The sequence below is a fragment of the Mesoplodon bidens genome, assembly GCF_964165515.1.
Source record: "Mesoplodon bidens genome assembly, chromosome: 17".
In the NCBI taxonomy this organism is placed as follows: Eukaryota; Metazoa; Chordata; class Mammalia; order Artiodactyla; family Ziphiidae; genus Mesoplodon; species Mesoplodon bidens.
This window is the reverse complement of record NC_138174.1, coordinates 77,591,747-77,611,845: the sequence shown is the minus strand read 5'-3', so window position 1 is coordinate 77,611,845 and position 20,099 is coordinate 77,591,747. Positions and strand designations below refer to the sequence as shown.

Genomic DNA, 20,099 nt, shown 5'->3' with positions numbered 1-20,099 from the left:
GAGGAACTCCCAATTAAAAGAACAAGAGAAATCCCCTGAAAGAACAAATGATGAAACAGAGCTCATCAGTCTACTGGACCCCAAGTTCAAAAAGGAGGTAATAAAAGTGCTACCTGAATTAAGAAAGATTATTGATAGAAATGTAGATCACTGTAACAAGGAACTAGAAACTATAAAGATGAACCAACCAAAAACAGACAATTGCTGAGAGAAAAAACAATCAAGCAATGAACAGCAGACTAAGTGACACAGAAGAATGTATAAGTGATCTGGAAGATGGAATAATGGAAATCACCCAATCAGAGAAGAAGACAGAAAGACAAATATTTTAAAAAATGAAAACAACATATGAGATCTATGGGATAATATAAAATGTGCCAAGCTACACATAATAGGGATTCCAGAAGGAGAAAAGAGAAAGAAGGGGATTGAAAATGTATTTGAAGAAATTATGGCTGAATACTTCCCAAACCTAAAGAAGGACACAGATATCCAGGTATAGGAAGCACAGAGGGTCCCAAACAAGATGAATCCAAACAGACCCACACCAAGACACAGAATTAAGATGACAAAAGTGAAAGATAAAGAGAGGATTCTAAAGGTAGCAAGAGAAAAACAAAGAGTTAGTTACAAGGGAACCCCCAGAAGGCTATTAGCTGATTTCTCTGCAGAAACTTTCAGGCCAGAAGGGAGCGGCATGAAATACTCAAAGTCCTGAAAGGGAAAAACCTGCAACTAGGATACTCTACACAGCAAGATTATCATTTAGAATAGAAGAATAGATAAAGAATTTCTCAGACAAGCAAAAACTAAAAGAATTCAGCAATACTAAACCCACCCTAAAAGAAATATTGAAGGGTCTTCTCTAAATAGAAAGGAAGCAAGGATCTATAGGAAAGGCAAGTATATAAAACGATTGGAGATCACTTAAATAAGCCAGTACGTAGGTTAAAAAACCAAAAAAATTGTAAAAGCAATTATAACTACAATTAACAGTAAAAGGATAAGCATGAACATGTAAAACAGGACATTACAAGTCACAAAATGTGAGGGAGGGGAGTTTTAAAATGTAAGTATTTTGGAATGTTTTTGAACTTGAATTACTATCAATGTAAAGAAAGTAGATATAGTGATGGGTTAACATACTCAAACTCCATGGTAACCACAAATAAAAAATATACAATAGATGCACAAAAACCAAAAAGGAAGAAACTCAAGCATACCACGAAAGAAAATCATCAAGCCACAAAAAGAAAAACAAAAAGAAGAAATGAACAAAGAACTACAAAAAACAACTGGAAAACAAGGATTAAAATGTCAGTAAGTACATATTTATTGATAATTACTTTAAATGTCCATGGTCTAAATGCTCCAATCAAAAGAGTGGTAGATTGGATAAAAAAACAAGAACCTACAATATGCTGCCTACAAGAGACTCACTTCAGGGTGAAAGACACACACAGACAAAGTGAGGGGATGGAAAAAGATACTTCACGCAAATGGAAATGACAAGAAAGCAGGAGTAGCAATACTCATATCAGACAAATGAGACTTTAAAACAAAGGCCATAAAGAAAGGCAATGAAGGGTATTATATAATGATAAAGGGATCAATATAAGAAGAGGATATTATACTTGTTAACATACATGTACCCAATATAGGAGCACCTAAATATGTAAAACAAATACTAACAGACATAAAGTGTGAAATTGACAATAACATAATAATAGCAGGAGACGTTAACACCCCACTGACATCAGATCCCTGGACCAATCATCCAGACAGAAAATCAAGAAGGCGACAGAAATCCTAAATGACACAATAGACCAGTTGGACTTAACTGATATCTACAGGACACTGCAACCAAAAAAACCCAGAATACACATCTTTTCAAGTGCGCATGTTACGTTCTCTAGGACAAACCATGTATTAGGTGACAAAACAAGCCTCAACAAATTTAAGAGGACAGAAGTTACTTCAAGCATCTTTTGTTACCACAATGGTATGAAACTAGAAGTCAACCACAGAAAGGAAAATGGGAAAAGAATGAACCCATGGAGACTAAACAACATGCTACTAAAAAACCAATGGGTCAACGATAAAATCAAAGAAGATATCAGAAAATACCTTGAGAGAAAAAAAAAATGAAGACACAACCTTACAAAAATCTATGGGATGCAGCAAAAGCAGTTCTAAGAGGCAAGTTCATAGCGATGCAGGCCTTCTTCAAGAAACAAGAAAACTTTCAAATAAACAACCTAACCTACCACCTAAAAGAATCAGAAAAACAAGAACAAACAAAACCCAAAGCTAGCAGAAGGAAGGAAATAATAAAGATCAGAGAGGAAATAAATGAAATAGAGATTAAAAAAACAACAGAAAAGATAAATAAAACCAAGATCTGGGTTTTTTTAAAAGATCAATAAAATCGACAAGCCTCTAGCCAGGCTCACCAAGAAAAGAGAGAGGACCCAAATAAATAAAATAAGAAATGAAAGACATGAAAATAACATCTAATACCACAGAAATACAACAAGTCATAAGAGAACACTATGAACAGTTATATGCCAACAAATTGGACAATCTAGAAGAAACGGACAAATTTCCAGAAATATACAGCCTAACAAAACTGAGTCAAGAAAAAACATATAATTTGAACAGACGAATCACTGGATGTGAAATAGAATCTGTAATAAAAAATAACTCCCTACAAACAGAAGTCCAGGACCAGACAGCTTCAGTGGGGAATTCTACCACACATACAAGAAGAACTTAGACCTATCCTTTTCAAACTATTCCAAAAAACTGAAGAAGAGGGAACACTCCCAAATTCATTCGATGCAGCCACCCTCACCTTGATACCAAAACCATACAAAGACACTACAAAAAAAGAAAATTATAGGCCAATATCTTTGATGAATATAGATGTTAAAATCCTCAACAAAAATATTAGCAAATCAAATCCAATAACACATAAAAAGAATCATTACACCATGATCAAGTTGGACTCATTCCAGGCTTGCAGGGATGGTTCAAAATATACAAATCCATCAATGTGATACACCATATTAACAAAAAGAAAGAGAAAAACCACATGATTATCTCAGTAGATGCACAAAAAGCATCTGACAAAATTCAACATCCATTCATGATAAAAAAAACTCTTACCAAAGTGGGTATAGAGGGAGCATATCTCAACATAATAAAAGCAATTTATGGCAAACCCACAGCCAACATCATACTCAATGGTGAAAACCTAAAAGCCTTCTTGCTAAATTCAGGAACAAGACAAGGATGCCCACTCTCACCACTTCTATTCAACATAGTATTGGAAGTCCTAGCCACAGCAATCAGACAAGAAAAAGAAATAAAATGTATCCAAATTGGAAGGGAAGAGGTACACTGTCATTATTTGCAGATGGCATGACACTTTCTAGAGAGGAACCTAAAGTTTCCACACATAACTATTATTAGAACTAATAAATGAATTCAGCAAGGTAGCACGATACAAAATTAATATACAGAAATCTGTTGCATTTCTTTACACCAGCAATGAAATATCAGAAAGAGAAAGTAAAGAAACAATCCCATTTAAAATCATGTCAAAAAATAAAATACCCAGGAATAAATTTAACCAAGGAGGTGAAAGATCTATATGCTGAAAACTATAAAACATTGATAAAGGAAATTGAAGATGATACAAAGAAATAGAAAGATTTCCCATGCTCTTGGATCAGAATAATTCATCCTGTTAAAATGGCCATACTACCCAAAGCAATCTACAGATTTTATGCAATCCCTATCAAAATACCCATGACATTTTTCACAGAACTAGAACAAATAATCTTAAAATATATATAGAACCACAAAAGGCACAGAAGTGCCAAAGCAATCCTGAGGTAAAAGAACAAAGCTGAAGGCATAACCCTTTCAGATGTCAGATTATACTACAAAGCCAAAGCAATCAAAACATCATGGTACAAAAAACTGACATATGTATCAATGGAACAGAAAAGAGGGCCCAGAAATAAACCCACACACCTATGGTTAATTAATCTATGACAAAGGAGGCAAGGATATACAATGGAGAAAAGACCGTCTCTTCAGCAAGGGGTGTTGGGAGAGCTGGACAGCTACATGTAAATCAATGAAATTAGAACACTCCCTCACAGCATACACAACAATAAACTCAAAATTGTTTAAAGACCTAAATATAAGACATGACACCATAAAACTCCTAGAAGAGGACATAGGCAAAACATTCTCCAACAGAAATCGTAGCAGTATTTTCTTAGGTCAGTCTCCCAAGGCAAAAGCAATAAAAGCAAAAATAAACAAATGAGACCTAATTAAACTTAAAAGCTTTTGCACAGCAAAGGAAACCATCAACAAAACGAAAAGACGACCTACAGAAGGGGAGAAAATATTTGTAAATGATGTGACAAACAAGGGGTTGATCTCCAAAAATACCTAAACAACTCATAAAACTCAATATCAAAATAACAACCACCCAATCCAAAAAAATGGGCAGAAGACCTAAACAGACAGTTCTCCAAAGAAGACACACAGATGGCCAACAGGCACACGAAAAGATGCTCAACGTCACTAATCATTAGAGAACGCAAATCAAAACCACAATGAGGTATCGCCTCACACCGGGCAGAATGGCCATCATTATAAAGTATACAAACAGTAAATGCTGCAGAGGGTGTGGAGAAAAGGGAACCTTTGTTCACTGTTGCTGGGAATGTAAATTGGTGCAGCCACTATGGAGAACAGTACGGAGGTTCCTTAAAAAACTAAAAATAGAGATACCATATGATTCAGCAATACCACTCCTGGGTATATATCTGGAAAACACAAAAACTCTAATCGAGAAGATACACGCACCCAATGTACACAGCAGCAATGTTTACAATACGTAAGTCCCCAACATATGAACCTTCAAGTTGCGAACCTTCAAAGATGCAGACGTGTGTTCCATCAACGTCAGGTGTGAGTGAAACTGCAGCTTGCCCTCCATCTCCTATTGCTGACGACCCTTCAGCTCTACCATCTCCCACCGCCTCTCCCTCCTCCAGTCAGTAACTCTTCTTGCCTGTTCACTTGATGCCAACCCCTGTATGCCAGCTGTTGTACTAGACTACTGTACTTTGCAAGGTATTGTATTGTAAGATCAAAAATGTTTTCTTTATTATTTATGTTTTTTAATATATTATTTGTGTGAAAAGTATTATACACCTATTACAGTACAGTACTATATAGCCGATTGTGTTAGTTGGGTACCTAGGCTAACTCTGTTGGACTTACAAACAAATTGGACTTATGAACATGCTCTAAGAATGGAACTCATTCATATGTAGGGGACTTGCAGTAGTCAAGATATGGAAGCAACCTAAATGCTCATCAGCAGATGAATGGATAAAGAAGATGTGGTATATATACAATGGAACATTAGTCATAAAAAAGAATGAAATTCTGCCATTTGCAGCAACATGGATCGATCTAGAGATTGTCATACTAGGTGAAGTTAAGTCAGACAGAGAAAGACAAACACTATATCATATCACTTATATATGGAATCTAAAAATAATACAAATGAATGTATATACAAAACGGAAACAGACTCACAGACACATAAAACAAACTTATGATTACCAAGGGAGAGAGGGAAGGAGGGAGGGACAAATTAGGAGTATGGGATTAACAGATACAAACTACTATACATAAAAATAGATAAGCAACAAGGATTTACTGTATAGCACAGGGAATTATATTCAGTATCTTATAATAACCTATATTGGGATATAATCTGGAAAAAATGTCTGAATCAGTTTGCTGTATACCTGAAACTAACACAATATTGTAAATCAACTGAACTTCAATTTAAAAAAATCATAACTCTGTTAATGATGTAAAAGAAAGCACCATGACATGTCATTAATATTTTCCTTACTGTCTTAGGGGGAAAATGTATAATCTTTCCATTACTGATTCTCAAGCAAATAGTGTGAATGTGCCAGTTTTATACTAAATAAAAGGTTCTTTTTCCTTCCTGGTTAAAAAAAAATTGATTCTCTGAGAAAAGATGATGCTGGTTTCATTTCACGACTTGGTGCCCTCTCACTGGACAAGAATAACTGCTCTGCAAATACAGACTCTCAGGGCAGTGAGCTCCCTAGGACGCTGTCAGAAGCTACGATCCTGCACCTCAAGACACCTCAAGACTCTTGGTTAGATAAAACATTTCTGTTTGGAAAAGCCTGCACGATGACAGTTGATACTCTGAGCAGAAGAAAATGAAGTGGAAGATTATCCCCAGTGAATAAAAGAACCTTGCTTCCCGCGTCCTCCTTCTTGGGTGCCAGTCCATCTTCACTCCTCTCCCTTCCTGGTGTCTCTGCTGCCCCCACAGGGCCGCCCCCATGCTGGCTCCCCTTCTTCCTTCGGTCTGGGGTGAATCCTGTCCCCCTTTTCAGCTCTTCTTCGCTTCTTCCTGAAAACTTATCCCACTCATAGTGAGCTCTATGTTTTCTGCAGTCATCCAAGTGGTATCTATGTGCTTCAGGTTCTTTTCCTCGGAATCTTCTCTCCATGTCCCTTTGCTCTTTATCACTGTCATTTTGTGACCTGTGATTCAACACAAAATATCAATAACCTTACATAAACTGCTTGTCCATTACCTGTCTTCCCTTCCAGACTACAAGTTCAAAACCAGGCAGGGGACACATAAGGCTGCTCATCACTGCAGTGCCAAGTTTGCACATGGTGGGCACACGACGGGCATTCAATAAGAAACGTTTGAAAACATGAATAAACAATAGTAATAACAATATTTACTGTTACACTTGAGTCACACATATGTAATAGGCACTATGCTAAGGTACCATATACACATATTTTTATAATTCTTAGTAAATATAATCCTCCCTTTTTTTTTTACAGATAAAGTAAATGAGACTAAAAGTACTCAAGGGACTTTCCTAGCAGCCCAGATGCACATCCATCGTGACACAGAGCTGGTATTTACAGCTGAGTTTCTGTTCCAAGCAGAGCTAAAATTAACTAAAAAAATTAATGCATGCATATATCCAACTGTTAAATGAATAGTAAGTAAATAAGTGGCTGCTTAGTTCATCTGGTTCTTAAAGTCTTTCTCTCCACGAGCCTCACATACCGTCTGTGGCTCCCCGCACGCAATGGCAGCAGGGCTGATGGGAACAAAACGAGCTACAAGCACAAATCTGCGCCAGAAACAGGACGAAGGCTCTGCTGTATCATAAGCAACAATAAGAGATATGCCTGGAACGCAAACCAGAGCGATCATAGATTTGATAGTCACGTACAAATTAATCTTATAAACAAACCAATTAACCAGAACCCCTATAAAGAAGAAAGAAAACCTTTATCACAACTCTGTGCAAGAAAGATAGTAAGAAGTCATTCCGAGTACTGTGATTCTGGGCAAAAAGCAGCCTAATCCCATGACCTTGCCATTTCCCCGCCAAACTCAAATCTACTTCCAGCCACCCCTCTGAGCGGAGTGGTCCTGGGCTCCAGGAAGCTCTGCAGGCATCCACATGCAGGGGAACAAGAATCCCGGCTGCACATGGCCCCCTGACTGCGGACCCAGGAGGGAGGGGCTCCCTGCTCAGAGACTGCCGTGCATCCTGTCCCCAGAGCACTGCTCAAACTCCTCTCATGAGCCACTTGTGCGTGAGCAGGCGGAGGACACCCCCACCGCGCAGAGGCAGGGCCAGTGGGACACCAGCTTCCACAGCTGCTGGGCAGATCCTGGCGGGACCGGAGGACTGACCACTCCAACAGAGAAAGGAGAGCACTTGGGACTCTATTTCTGTATCACAGAAGATCTCCAGCGCCTAAAAGGCTGGGCTCTCCAATTTACAATTCTGCAGATACACTGAAGGAGGTCTGGAAGATCAAATGGGCAAGATATCTCAAAACACAGAGCAAAATTCCAAACTGATAAAAATCACCAAGTAAAGAGAGTGGGAGGAAGATCTTGAAGATGGGAAGTGCAAAGACAGGAATCCAAGAGAATAACCAGGAGAGGAGATAGTGGAGGAAACAATACCAGGACACTTCCCTGTTTGAAGACAGCCTTGAGGATGCAGACTGAAGAGTTCACCATCAGCGTGACTGCCGGCCAAGGAGAGACAAAGGCCTGGGCAAGCACGTGCCAGCAAACTCTTGAATTCCAAGTAGATTATGAAACATAAGCGCTCATACTGACAAAGGATACACAACCACAACTCGATGACAACCTTGGGTGCTTAACATGGTCAGAGAAACAAAAGCACGGCTCACTTTTCCCTGAGCTCCTGCAGCCAGCTCTCCAAGGGCTTGGGCTTCACGACTACACAGCTGGGACCGGGTTCCTGTTTCCCATGTCTGGTGTCAATTTCCTCTCCTCTTTCTTTTGGCTTCTTCTCAGTGCTAGACTCCTCTCCCTTTTCTGATTTCTTGAGAAGCTGAGAAATTATAATGCTAGTAAAATATCACTTTAGGAATATATTATAAAAGAAGGTATTTAATAAATAATTTAAAATATACACCAATATTGAGCCCAAACGTTTGAATAGCAAAAAAACATAAGCTAAAGGTCCAATGAACAGGTTTTTGGTTAAATACACAGGGGAACATTCTTTCAATGAAATACTTTCTAGTTTTGAAAAACAATTTAGGATAATGTGATAAAAAAAGATATTAATGAAGAAAAGAATGTTACAAAGTGGAATGATCCAATTTCTATTTGTATGCTGATTCACACACATAGAAAAACGTCTAAAAGGCTTGCAACACTGTGTTAAGAGTTATTATTTTTAGTTGGCAGAAATGAAATTATTTTCTCTCCTTTCATCTACAGGTTCCAGTTTTTCTAAAATGAACAAGTATTACTTCAGTAATAAGGAAAAAATTCTTTTAAAGGATGGCTTTATATTAATGACTGAGAATAGTTTTTAAAACACCTATTACTCTCCTTCTTGAAACAGATTTAGAAGGTTCCTATGATACATACATTTTGGTATGAAATTGGGCCTTCCTCCCTGTTCTTGCTCTTTGAACTTTAAGTACCACAGGTAGAGTCAGTTTGTAGAACATGAACCAAAGTCTACTTGTGAGAATTTTGTTCTCACTTATAAAAGTGAACTTATGTAAGTTGCAGTAGACAAAAACTATACACAGATACACTTAGACTAAATGAGTTCATTTAAGGATGAAACATTGACTGTCAGGCAAATGCTGCAAGCTGCTTCTCATCAAAGGTGTGGACTATGTTACCTGCCTATTGGGGGGATCCTTTCAGACAACAGTGTATCTTTTTTTAATTAAAAAACTAATATATGCAAATCACAGGGGAGTGCAACAGTATAAGTCTCCATCCATCCAACAAATAATTTTGTGCACCTATGAACTGTTTTTACAATATTTCTGAAACCAAAGCTTTTTCCAACACCACCTCCCCAGCTGTCCAGCACAGGCCGGGTGTCCTATGACTCAACCCAATTCTGACACTATCCACCTGGAATTAATGTCAGATCCCACAGGACTGTCCCCACTTCAGAGGCCAGTTGCAAGTCCCAGGTTGTCACCAATACTTCTTACTGGCCGGCTATAAATTCAGGGGGTTCTTGAATGAGACTGACTCATGGAGCTCAGGGAAGTGCTTTACTTACTATTACTGGTTTATTACAAAGGATACAACTAAGGCACAGCCAGACGGGAGAGATGCACAGGGCTCTCTCGGGCTCCACCCCCTTGGCAGTGGGATATGTGTGTTCACCAGCTTGGATGCTCTTCAAACCCCACGCTTCAGGGACGTTTATGGAGACGCCGTTACACAGGCATCATTGATTAAACCTCTGGCCATTGGTGACTGAACCCTCTTTAGAGGTGGGGATGGGGCTGGAGGTTCCAATGCTATAATCACGCCTGGTCTTTCTGATGAGCAGCTCCCATCCTGAAGCTATCCAGGGTCCCAGCCACCTGTCAGCTCATTAGCATACAGAGGAGACTCCTGTCACTCCAGAGATTACAAGGGTTTTAGCAGCTGTGTGCCATGAACTGGGGTAAAGACCCTGGGCTCAGTGCTAGGAATGCAGTTGTGGGTAAGAGACAAGTGCCCACAATTAAGGACTCAGACTTGATAGTCTTGCCAAGACAGTGGTGGCCATGGGGGTGGGAGGACGGTATACACAGTGACAAAAATAGAGAACTGTGAACCAGATAATCTCAGGTGGTATGAAACGCTACAAACACATGATAAACAGACTAAAAGGACAATGAGGTGTGGGGCAGGGGAGGAGGAGGAATAGTTTCTCAAGGGGGTCAGGGAAGGCAGGGACCAGACAGTGAGGGGGGCCACTCATGAGAGGGCGTGAGTCTGGTGGGGGGGAAGCTCCCTGCGAGGGGAGCCGGTGGGGGGGGGGGAGGGAGCGGGGAGGGCAGCAGGGGTCAGGCCAAGTGTCCCCGTGCAGCCCACATCTATGCTTGTTCTACATGCGTGTACCCTATCTCACACACACGTTTTTAAAGACCTTCGTGGAAAAGATCGCACAACTCTTTCAGACAACAGTATTTATAGCCTACAATTTATATACAGTATTCGGGAATTTTACTTGTGACTTTGGTAACCTGACTTCCTACTTCAACTTGAGCTCACTGCTTAGTTTTCAAGTCTCAGAGGAAAATAGAGGAAAATAAACCACTGGGTGGCTCTCCTTGAATCATATTCTTCTTTACCGTTAAAAACAGCCATGAGGACCTCTCTCTGCCTCTTTACTTTTAGGGTATTAATACAAATTCTTTTGGGCTTTTTTTACAGATTTTATTTTTTAGGTTTTCTTTTTTTTTTTGAATTCTCCAGATGAATCTTAGGTCAGAGATTCCCAAATTGAGCACAGATGCTCATTAAAGGCTACGCTTGGAGTCAAATATGTACCGTCAGGTCAGAACACCAGACACTCGAAGGACAGAGCTGTAGGCGGCCCATGTCACTGGGGTCTAATCTGCCACCAGGATTCTGTTTTACCAGATTCAATAAGACTAAGCCTTTCTCTTGCTGTGCCTATGTTTTGGTTTATTTTTTTCTATATGAAGAGTCCTACAGTTACTTTTACTGACATAATTTGTTTTTATTTCTTTGGTTTATTTTGGATTCTAATTCCATATTCAAACATGTAAAAATAAAATGCTATATTCCAAATACTGTAAGTCTTACCAAAATTATAGGCAAAATTGTAGGCTACACGTTTTAATGATTCTTCTCGAAAAACTCTCAAAGCTGTTGACAAAAATGCTTTTCAGAATATAAAGCATTAGGTGCTATTATTCTTTGCTGAGAAAGGTAAAGGAAAAGGCTAGACAATATCTGCATACCTGTAGATGTATACCTACTTCCCCCCTGGTCATGACAGAGCTGTCTTTCCAAGATGACAAAGGCCTTCCCGTAATATTAAGGTTTCATTTTATTATATTTCAAGGGCTGTTAATTTATACTGTTGAGACTACGTATGATTGTTATAGGAAGTATATCTGCTACACTTTTGTTATGAAGAATTGTGTTCATACTTAAACCACATGGACAAACAGAAGACACTCTCAGAGTTATTTCCAGAGGGACACCCTGGCTATGCCCATTATTAGGTCCATGTCCTGGCAGAGGTGGGATGGACGAGCTTCATTTAATAATCTTGACTGGGTTCCTCAATTTCATCAATGTTATTATCAGATTATGAGATTTTAAAACTACATAGATCCGTAACAATTGTCATCAAAGCCAAAATGAAGGAAACCACTCTGGCTGATTTCTTGGGGGTCAAACGGCTACCTACTCATCTTGCCCATTGAGGTTTTATCTTGGCAGTAAATGTGCTGCAGCAACATGACCTGGCCCACACCTTCCATCAGGTTGAATTTTTCAGCAAATCCTTAAACTTAAAAAGAGACATTTCAAGAAACAGTCTTCAGAGATTACGTCATTCATTAGTGCTGTTCATCAGATATTTCAGGTTTTCCTCCTAGCACTTGCAATGTCCCTCAGCTTGAGATTAGGTGGGGACGTGCACCATGATTTGGCCGGTGAAGTGTGGGCAGATGGGACCTGTCACCTCTGTGTGGAAGGTTTAAGAACCAGTGTGCAACCTGCTGTGTTACACACCCCCTTCCCCTTCAAAACGACTGTGGAAGCAAATGGAAGATGGAGCCTCATCAGCTTGGCTCACTGAACGGCTATGATGAGCAATGCACAATGGACACGTAATGTGAACAAGAAGAGAACCTTAGCTGCATGAAACCAGTGAGATCTTGAGACTATTTTCACTGCAGCACAGCCCAATCCGTCCTGATCGATATAGATGGCTGTGTGTTTCACAGGAATATGGTTAAGAAATCCCGTCCATTGCTAGTGAACCCCATAGGACCACCTATGGGAGACACTGTTTTAGAAGTCAAGGCCTAGAAAAAGCTTTGCTTTCCTTGAAGAAATGGCATGTTTTCTCTTCATGGATAATGAAAACTACATTTCTGATCAACTTTTCTGTTTTTGACTGCCGAGCATATCAGAAACTAATCTAGGGCTCAACTATGGCAACTGTGGTCTCTTCCCTATCCTTTCCTTTCTGCCTCTGTTCCCTCAAGTCCTGACCTTCCATTTTTTTCCTTTATATTATACAGTGTTAATGAATCCCTAAAAGGCACCTTAAACCCTTTGTGGAAGAGGTAAGATTCACATGAGGTTGAAATCTAGGCTTAAAGTCATCTGAGCAGAATACTAAGAAGGTAGGGCCTGACCCCGATGTGGGCAATGAATTTTACATAGAGGATAATTCCCTCTGCGGGAATTAAACCACCCTCCTAAATGAATGCATCAGTCAAAGGAGACACTGGGCAAGAGATGTAGAAACCATTGCTGCTACCACAACAGAAATGATACAACCCAGTTCTACGAGTCAGTCGGCATAAAGAAAGGCCAGGAGACACAAAGCCAGCGGGTTTCAAACGTGTAGCTTTTTAGTTAGGAAATCTTTCTTGAAAGGCAAATATAAGCAGAAGCCCAGCCTATGACACTTAAATGTGGGCTCCTCTGGGTGAAGCGCTTCTGTCACACCCAGAAACCTGGTCCTCGCCCACTCTTCCACCCATGTGGTCCCCCAAACACAGCGCGCTCAAGAAAGCCCTGGGGCTCAGGGAACACCATCTGAGAACGACTGTCACAGAACAGAGAAAAACAACTATAACAGTGAAAGACTACACTAATGAAAATGTCCTGGAAGTTCTGAAGGGCTAAAATACCTACAAGGTTGAACTATTTTTGGAAAAAAGAAATGAAACGTCTCCTCAAAATTACCGTCATCCTTCCGTCCTTCTCAGCAGTTTTCTTTTGTTCTTCTGCTGCTTTCCTCTTACATTTCTCCTCTTCCCTTCTCCTTCTTATCTCTTCTTCCTGTAAGCGTTTCCTTTCCAAGCCCCTCCTCCTCCGTTCTTCTCGCTTTTCTTCTCGAATTCTCTAAAGATGTGGAAAATATGTGTATAAATTGTCTGCACGGACATCATGGGAACAAGAAGGCTATTCATTGGGTAAAAGGCCAGACCTACCTGCTTTTCTAATTTTCTATTTTTAATATATTCCAAAAGAGGTGTGGTTCTTCTAGCTAAAATACAAAAATTGCAATGTAGTATTTAACACTAAAATAAGATTTATTTATTTTAAATACTTGCTTTCAATTTAATCTTTAAAATAATTAAGGGAAGATTGTATCATTTTAAAACTTACATGAGCCTACACTGTATTTGGGGGAGCTCCTACTCTGTCACTATAAAGTCAAGTAATTTGGAGGTACTGACAGACTTATACACACTAGGCATTTAATTCCTGATTCTTAAGGGAGTCCCATACATTACTCACAAAAATGGTATAAAGCAAAAAAGCAAAATGAAAACAATACATTAAACTTCCCAAACGTTATAACGTATTTATATACAGATGGCCCTCCGTATCCACCGGTTCCACATCCGCAGATTCAACCAACTGTGGATCAAAAATATATGGGGAAAAAAATTCCAGAAAGTTCTAAAAAGCAAAACTTTGCCTTTGCAACTCAGTGGCAACTATTTCCATAGCATTCACAGTGTATCAGGTATTACAAGTAATCTGGGCATGACTTACAGGATACAGTAGGATGTGGGTAAGCTGTATGCAAATATAATGCCATTTTACAGAGGGGACTTAAGCACCCACAGATGTTGGTACCCATGGGGTCAGGGCAGGGCTGGAGAGGAGTGAGGCCTCTGCCCTGTACTGCGGTGGTTCTAGGCTTGTCAACTAGGGCAGAGCTGAGACCTACCTGGGTGGGGCTGGGGAGCTGATGCTGAGGCTCCACCTGCCTTCCCTCCTTTCTTACAGACACCTGCCTTGCTCCCCCAAAGGACTGATGTGGTGGGTAAGTGGGACCCTGTATAAGAAAGTGCTTTACAAACCATAAAAGTGTATCATTTACTAAACAGAAGATGCGTAGCCACGCAGTACAACACTGATTTAACCAACAGTAGAACCGTTCTCGCTTACTAGGCTTGGCAACAACCACCTATGAGGAAGCCGGTCCCACGGTTGCTAAGTCTTAGAGCTGGGACCTGAGCCCAGGTCTGTCCGCTCTCAAGACCCTGATACGCCTGCACTCATCTGCAACTTCAGAGTGAACTAACATCTGCATTTAACTCACACTGCTCAGCCTCGACCGTAAGAATCCACTAAAGGTCAAAATCTAAGAAAAGAAAAAGGCATTTGCCAAGAATTGCCTGATTAAGACTAAATTTAAATAGGCAGAAAGAGGAATCACAAAAGTTCTACAGGCTCGTCCTGGGCTAGTGGATTCTAAGTCACATTTATTCATTCAGTAAATAATTACTGTACACCAAGCACTGGGAGAGGTGCTGGGAACGGGAGAGGACAGGCTCGTCCCTCCTCTGCAGGAGGGTGGCTGGACTCTGGTGGGGGATGTGTGTGTGATCAGCAAGTGGCTATCTAACAACTGCCCAGAAGTGAAAGATCTTGCTGCTTCCCTGCAGCGGCCCTGTACAAGGGCATTTAAGAAGAAGCAGTAAAGAAACAGGACGAGGAGGGTGAGTTCTGTAAATAATTTCTAATTTGCTGCTTCGTTTAACTCTTCTTAATTTTATCATGTTCTACAGTGAAATCACGATTCGCCCTCAATACTGTTTCTTCCCCGTGTCAGTGCTGGTGCCATAACCCACTGATCTGCTCAAGTCAGGCTCTTGGAGGCCTTGATCCTTTCTGCTTTCTTGCCCTCACACCCAATCCTCAGCCAGTCTGGTCAGTTCAACCTCCAGAACACATGCTCACTCTGCCACCCTCGTTCAAGCAGCCTTCCCTGACGACAACAAGAGCCTCCTAACTAGAGCCCAGCTTCTCCATCTTATGGAGCAACCAGAGTGACAGGGAAAAAAATCAGTCAGACCACATCACTCCCTCGGTCCCCAGCTGTCCCTCAAATAAAATCCAGCCCATCATGCTGGGGTCCCACCTCTCCAGCACTCTGCTCCTTGCCCACCATGTGCCAACCACAGAGGCGTGCGCCCCGCTCCTGCAGGCCCAGAGCTCCAGCCTCCAGCCCTTGTGTTTGGAGTTCCCTCTTCTTCCATCTCTTGGCCCAGCTGGTCTTGGCTCAAATACGGTCTCAGAGGGGCCTCTCTCTCTATCCCATTATTCTATTCCATTACGTCTGTGGCACTTATCACAAGTGGAAATGCTCTGGCTTGAGCATTTCTGCATGTGTTTGCTACAGTCACCCCAGTAGGAGGGCAGCTGCATGAGGGCAGAAGCCTGTGTGTCCTGTTCTGGTGCTGTCCCCGCGCCCAGGCTCAGAGTCGGTACCCAGTCAACATGTGCTAAGCACATCTCCATAAATACTTTAGTGATTAAAGATCCTTTGAGCCACACATTAAATCACCTCTTATAAAATATAAAACTTCATTATTAGACTAATGAAGAATGCCTCAATAATGTTAACCTTTTTTTATTAATTTACTCAACACATATTTACCAAATACCTAAACTTGTTCAAGCAATGTATTACATGCTAAGACTACAAAGACAAAAATACAGTTCTCTTGGAGGGTGGAGAGACAAAGTGAGAGGAGAGTTAATGCAGAGAGAGACAGACAAATAAGAAGATAAATTATCCACAGTGTAACCATTCTGTCCTGTAAGTCTTGGTGGGTGAGCAGGAGGTAAGCATGGGGAAGGGAGGGCAGAACAGGTGGGAGGGGCACTGGGCTGCACGGTGAGGCCCCAGCCCCGGCAGAGGCAGGAAGGGAGACACTACAAGCATGTTTGGGAGAGACAAGCAGGTTGCCTGATAAAGGAGTTTCACGTCTATTCTTGAGTTCTGGGGGAACGCTGCTAGGAGAGAGCCATTTCCAAAATATTCCACTTGGCGGCAGAGGGTTGAAGGCCTGATTCAAACCAGATTCTGTGCCCTGGCTGGGCTTATCCACTCATCTGCCTCACTTGCTCAGGGGCCTTGATAGTCTTCTGAACAACAGCAAGATGACCTCATACTTAAGCAAAGCATCTCCTTTCTATGACTGCTCTTTGCAAAGATGACTGACTTCAACTTTGAGACATAAGCTTACCTGACGCAGCCCGGCACACAGCACTCAAATGTCTTCTCTACCGCTCGTTCAGAAGCGTCATAATTTGAAACAAAGTGACTGTAACTGAAAACTCAGGTGTTCTCCCTCCATCAACAGATGCTCAGAAATATTTTCCCAAGTTACCATCCTGCCACCCTTTTCCTTTTGTCAAAACTGGGAAATACTCTGTATTTCTGCCAGGCTTGTCACATGTGTCAATTTTCTATAATAATCATGAAAAAGGAAAAACAAATATATACTCTATAAATACATATCTCAATAAAGTAAAGAGGAAAAAAATGAGCAAAACAGACCAATAAGTTCTCTCGTCTTTGCCTGTATGTCCCCCAGAAGAGTTTCAGGGTTGGCACTAGTTTTCTCCTCCTCCACACAGTAAGTTTCTAAAAACTTCTTATATTCTGGATCTGTAAATTAAGATAGAAAGAAAATAAATATATTCTTCCCCATATATATAGAGAAATTATATTTGACCAATGTGTTTAATGCAGTTTCACAATCCAGCATCGGAAAAAGGACTCACCATCTTCAATGCTTCCGGTTTGGGTGTCTTCTTTCTTTAGCTTCTTTTTGGCTGTCTTCTGGAATGGAGCAAATTCTACCACTGCCGGATATTCTAGGCCTTTAACAGGAAACAAATTACAAAAGCCATTCTGAAATTCTACTGTATTCATTTTAAAACAATAGTCTTACTTACTTAAGCACTGAGCATAGCATTGACAATATTACTGTTTAAAATATAATTTAATTATATTTTCAAGTAACAGTAATCTTAGCACATCAAACTCCAGATTTAAACAAAGGATGAGCACTTATTTACTAAATAACACAATTCCTCATATTGTAGTTGTGGTTACATGACTGAATACATTCAAAATTCATTAAACTGTACACTTTAAAGTAGGTTTTTTTACCATATGTAATTTCTACCTCAATAAACCTTATTGCTCTCCCACCAAAGAGCTTATTTTGGAATACCTTTCAATAGGTGTCCTAGTCACATCTTACATTTTTTAATTTTAAAAGGTTAATTCAATTACCAATCTGGTATATGAGTTCAAGGAAATGACTTTGTTTACAAGAGACACTCAGCTAGAAGAGAGGGTTTCAAAGGGTGTTCATGATATCCAGGTAAGATTTGCTTCAAATAGAAAAATCTAGAATGAAAGTCACTTGAAGCTGACTCTGTTGTTATGTAGGGGTGGCGGGGAACAGACACACAGAAATGCTCGCGGAGAGCATCTGCCGCACCGAGAGAGGGAACACTTCTGCCCGGCTACCAAACCCGCTGAGGGATCGCCTTCACATTTGCCAGAGGACTAGGACACTTTAACGCTCATGTATCTGGAAGACACTTCTGAGTATTTATTTTATCCTCAACTACTCAGAATAAAGTCAAGAACCAGGAGGACAGCAGGGCTTCAGACAGACAGGGACAATGTCTGCTTCATTTTCAGTGCTCCATCCATGATGCCTAGTACATAGTACCAGGATAAAATAATTTACTTTGGGAATGAAAAAGAGTAAAAAGTTCACTTATCCAGAAAACTCATTTACGTGAAAAACTTCACTCCCTGATGATAATACCTAAATAGGTTGTCACTACTACACGAAATTGCTATAATTCTTTGGTTTATACGTAATTTTAATTTTTAACATAAGCCCATAATCACAATAACATACTCAAAATTTATGAATTTATTTTAGATTAGCATCTAAGGACTCAATTAAAATTCACAAACATCCAGCAAAACTTAATTAATGTACTTAGAAATTATAATAAAGAGCTTAAAAAGCCAATGACCCAACCTTTACTGTCAGTGAAGATATATCCATCAAAACGATCTCTAAAAAGCAGGATGTCATCAGGATTTCTAAAATTAATGTATGCTCTTGAATAGAGATGAGGATAAAGACTGAAAGAAGAAATAACAATGAAAACAGTAAAAAACTTAAGACTTCTTTTGTCTTTTTTTTTTTTCTTCTTTTCTGGATACAACAAACTACTTCAGATAAAACCTTTATGCCAAAGAACCATTTCTCAGTTAATTACAGCAATCTGGATATTCTTTAGCAAATAAACCAAAAACAAACAAAATATTAACCGAGATCTTTTTAATGATTTGGGAGAGACACTTTAGGTTGGTTTTTCTACTGCACAGAGCCAGGGTTAAAATACTGGTCCTCAGGGCTTCCCTGGTGGTGCAGTGGTTGAGAGTCTGCCTGCCGATGCAGGGGACACGGGTTCGTGCCCCGGTCCGGGAGGATCCCCCATGCCGCAGAGCGGCTGGGCCCGTGAGCCATGGCCGCTGAGCCTGCGCGTCCGGAGCCTGTGCTCCGCAACGGGAGAGGCCACGACAGTGAGAGGCACTCGTACTGAAAAAAAAAAAAAAAATACTGGTCCTCAGAGGTAGAAAATCAAAGGCAAGGTTATTCAAAGATCATTCCTAATCACGTATCATGACTGCAATACAACCTAGTCACGATTCATTCAGAGAAGGAAATGTTGTATTGTAAAAGAGCTCCTTTACTGGTTTAGAGAACACATTTAGGTATCTTAAAAGGGTATTTATTGTAGCACATGGCATAGGATCTACAGAAGAACTAAGCCTTTCCCCTCTAGCTCACAGCTACCAATGTCCTTCATAGGTGGAAACTTTCAACCCCATTTCACAGATGAGAACACTGAGGCTCAGAGAAATTAGGTGCTCACAGAGGGAGCAGTTAGTAAAATGGTGGGACTGGGATTCCAATCTGAGTCACTGAGTCCAGTGCCTGACCTCCTGTAATTGTACTAGTTTTTCTAAACTTTAGTCATTTCAAAAAATCATGTTTATGTTGGTTTTTTTTAACAAAATCTACATTTACCTGTGATATTTTTCTTTGACTGAACTGACATTTTTTTACTTAAATGTATTTATTCAAAAGGCAAGTTTATAATGGCTACCATAAATGAGAACTCATGATATTGAAGAGAAAAAGAATAATAAAGATAATAAGAAATCACATAGTGAAAATCACCAAATTCTAGCTGAACTGTCATCTTTTGGGCTAACTTGAGGTCTGCTCTCTTTTTTAATAAAAAGGAGATTTTGAAGTGTTAAATTATTGTCAGAAACATCTTCCTACCAAGCTGTAAAAGGTAACTGAAAAAGATATAACTTAGCAGGGGTGGGTTGAGGGTGGGGATGTCAGTGATAGAAGGGAACACTAGGGGCTTCTGGGGTCTGGGGTATTCTGCTTCTTTATCTGGTCTTAGTTACGTGGGTGTGTTCACTTGTAAAAATGCATTAGGTTATACATCTATTATTTATTCACCTTTCTTTCTTATATCTTAATACAATTTACTTTAAAAGGTTATATGAAATAAGGTTTAGTGATATCCAAAATAAAAAAAATTAATACGT

At 40.1% G+C, this 20,099-nt stretch overlaps 1 protein-coding gene across 7 annotated transcripts in view; it reads right to left on the bottom strand.

Annotated features, from left to right (window-relative positions):
* The window catches only part of UPF3A (UPF3A regulator of nonsense mediated mRNA decay), a 35,237-nt gene that overhangs the window by 13,661 nt on the left and 1,477 nt on the right, over positions 1-20,099 (bottom strand). For 3 of the 7 annotated variants that reach the window (XM_081214519.1, XM_081214521.1, XM_081214522.1), the window contains exons 3-10: positions 18,502-18,608; positions 17,216-17,314; positions 16,989-17,099; positions 14,367-14,474; positions 13,618-13,673; positions 13,370-13,528; positions 8,329-8,492; positions 6,336-6,630 (exon numbers count right to left, since the gene is read on the bottom strand). In XM_081214519.1, coding sequence (XP_081070645.1) covers positions 6,336-6,630; positions 8,329-8,492; positions 13,370-13,528; positions 13,618-13,673; positions 14,367-14,474; positions 16,989-17,099; positions 17,216-17,314; positions 18,502-18,608 — 1,099 coding nt within the window. Of the gene's footprint in view, positions 1-6,335; positions 6,631-8,328; positions 8,493-13,369; positions 13,529-13,617; positions 13,674-14,366; positions 14,475-16,988; positions 17,100-17,215; positions 17,315-18,501; positions 18,609-20,099 lie in introns of those variants that run through there. The other 4 variants (XM_081214520.1, XM_081214523.1, XM_081214525.1 and 1 more) reach the window with 3 other exon arrangements.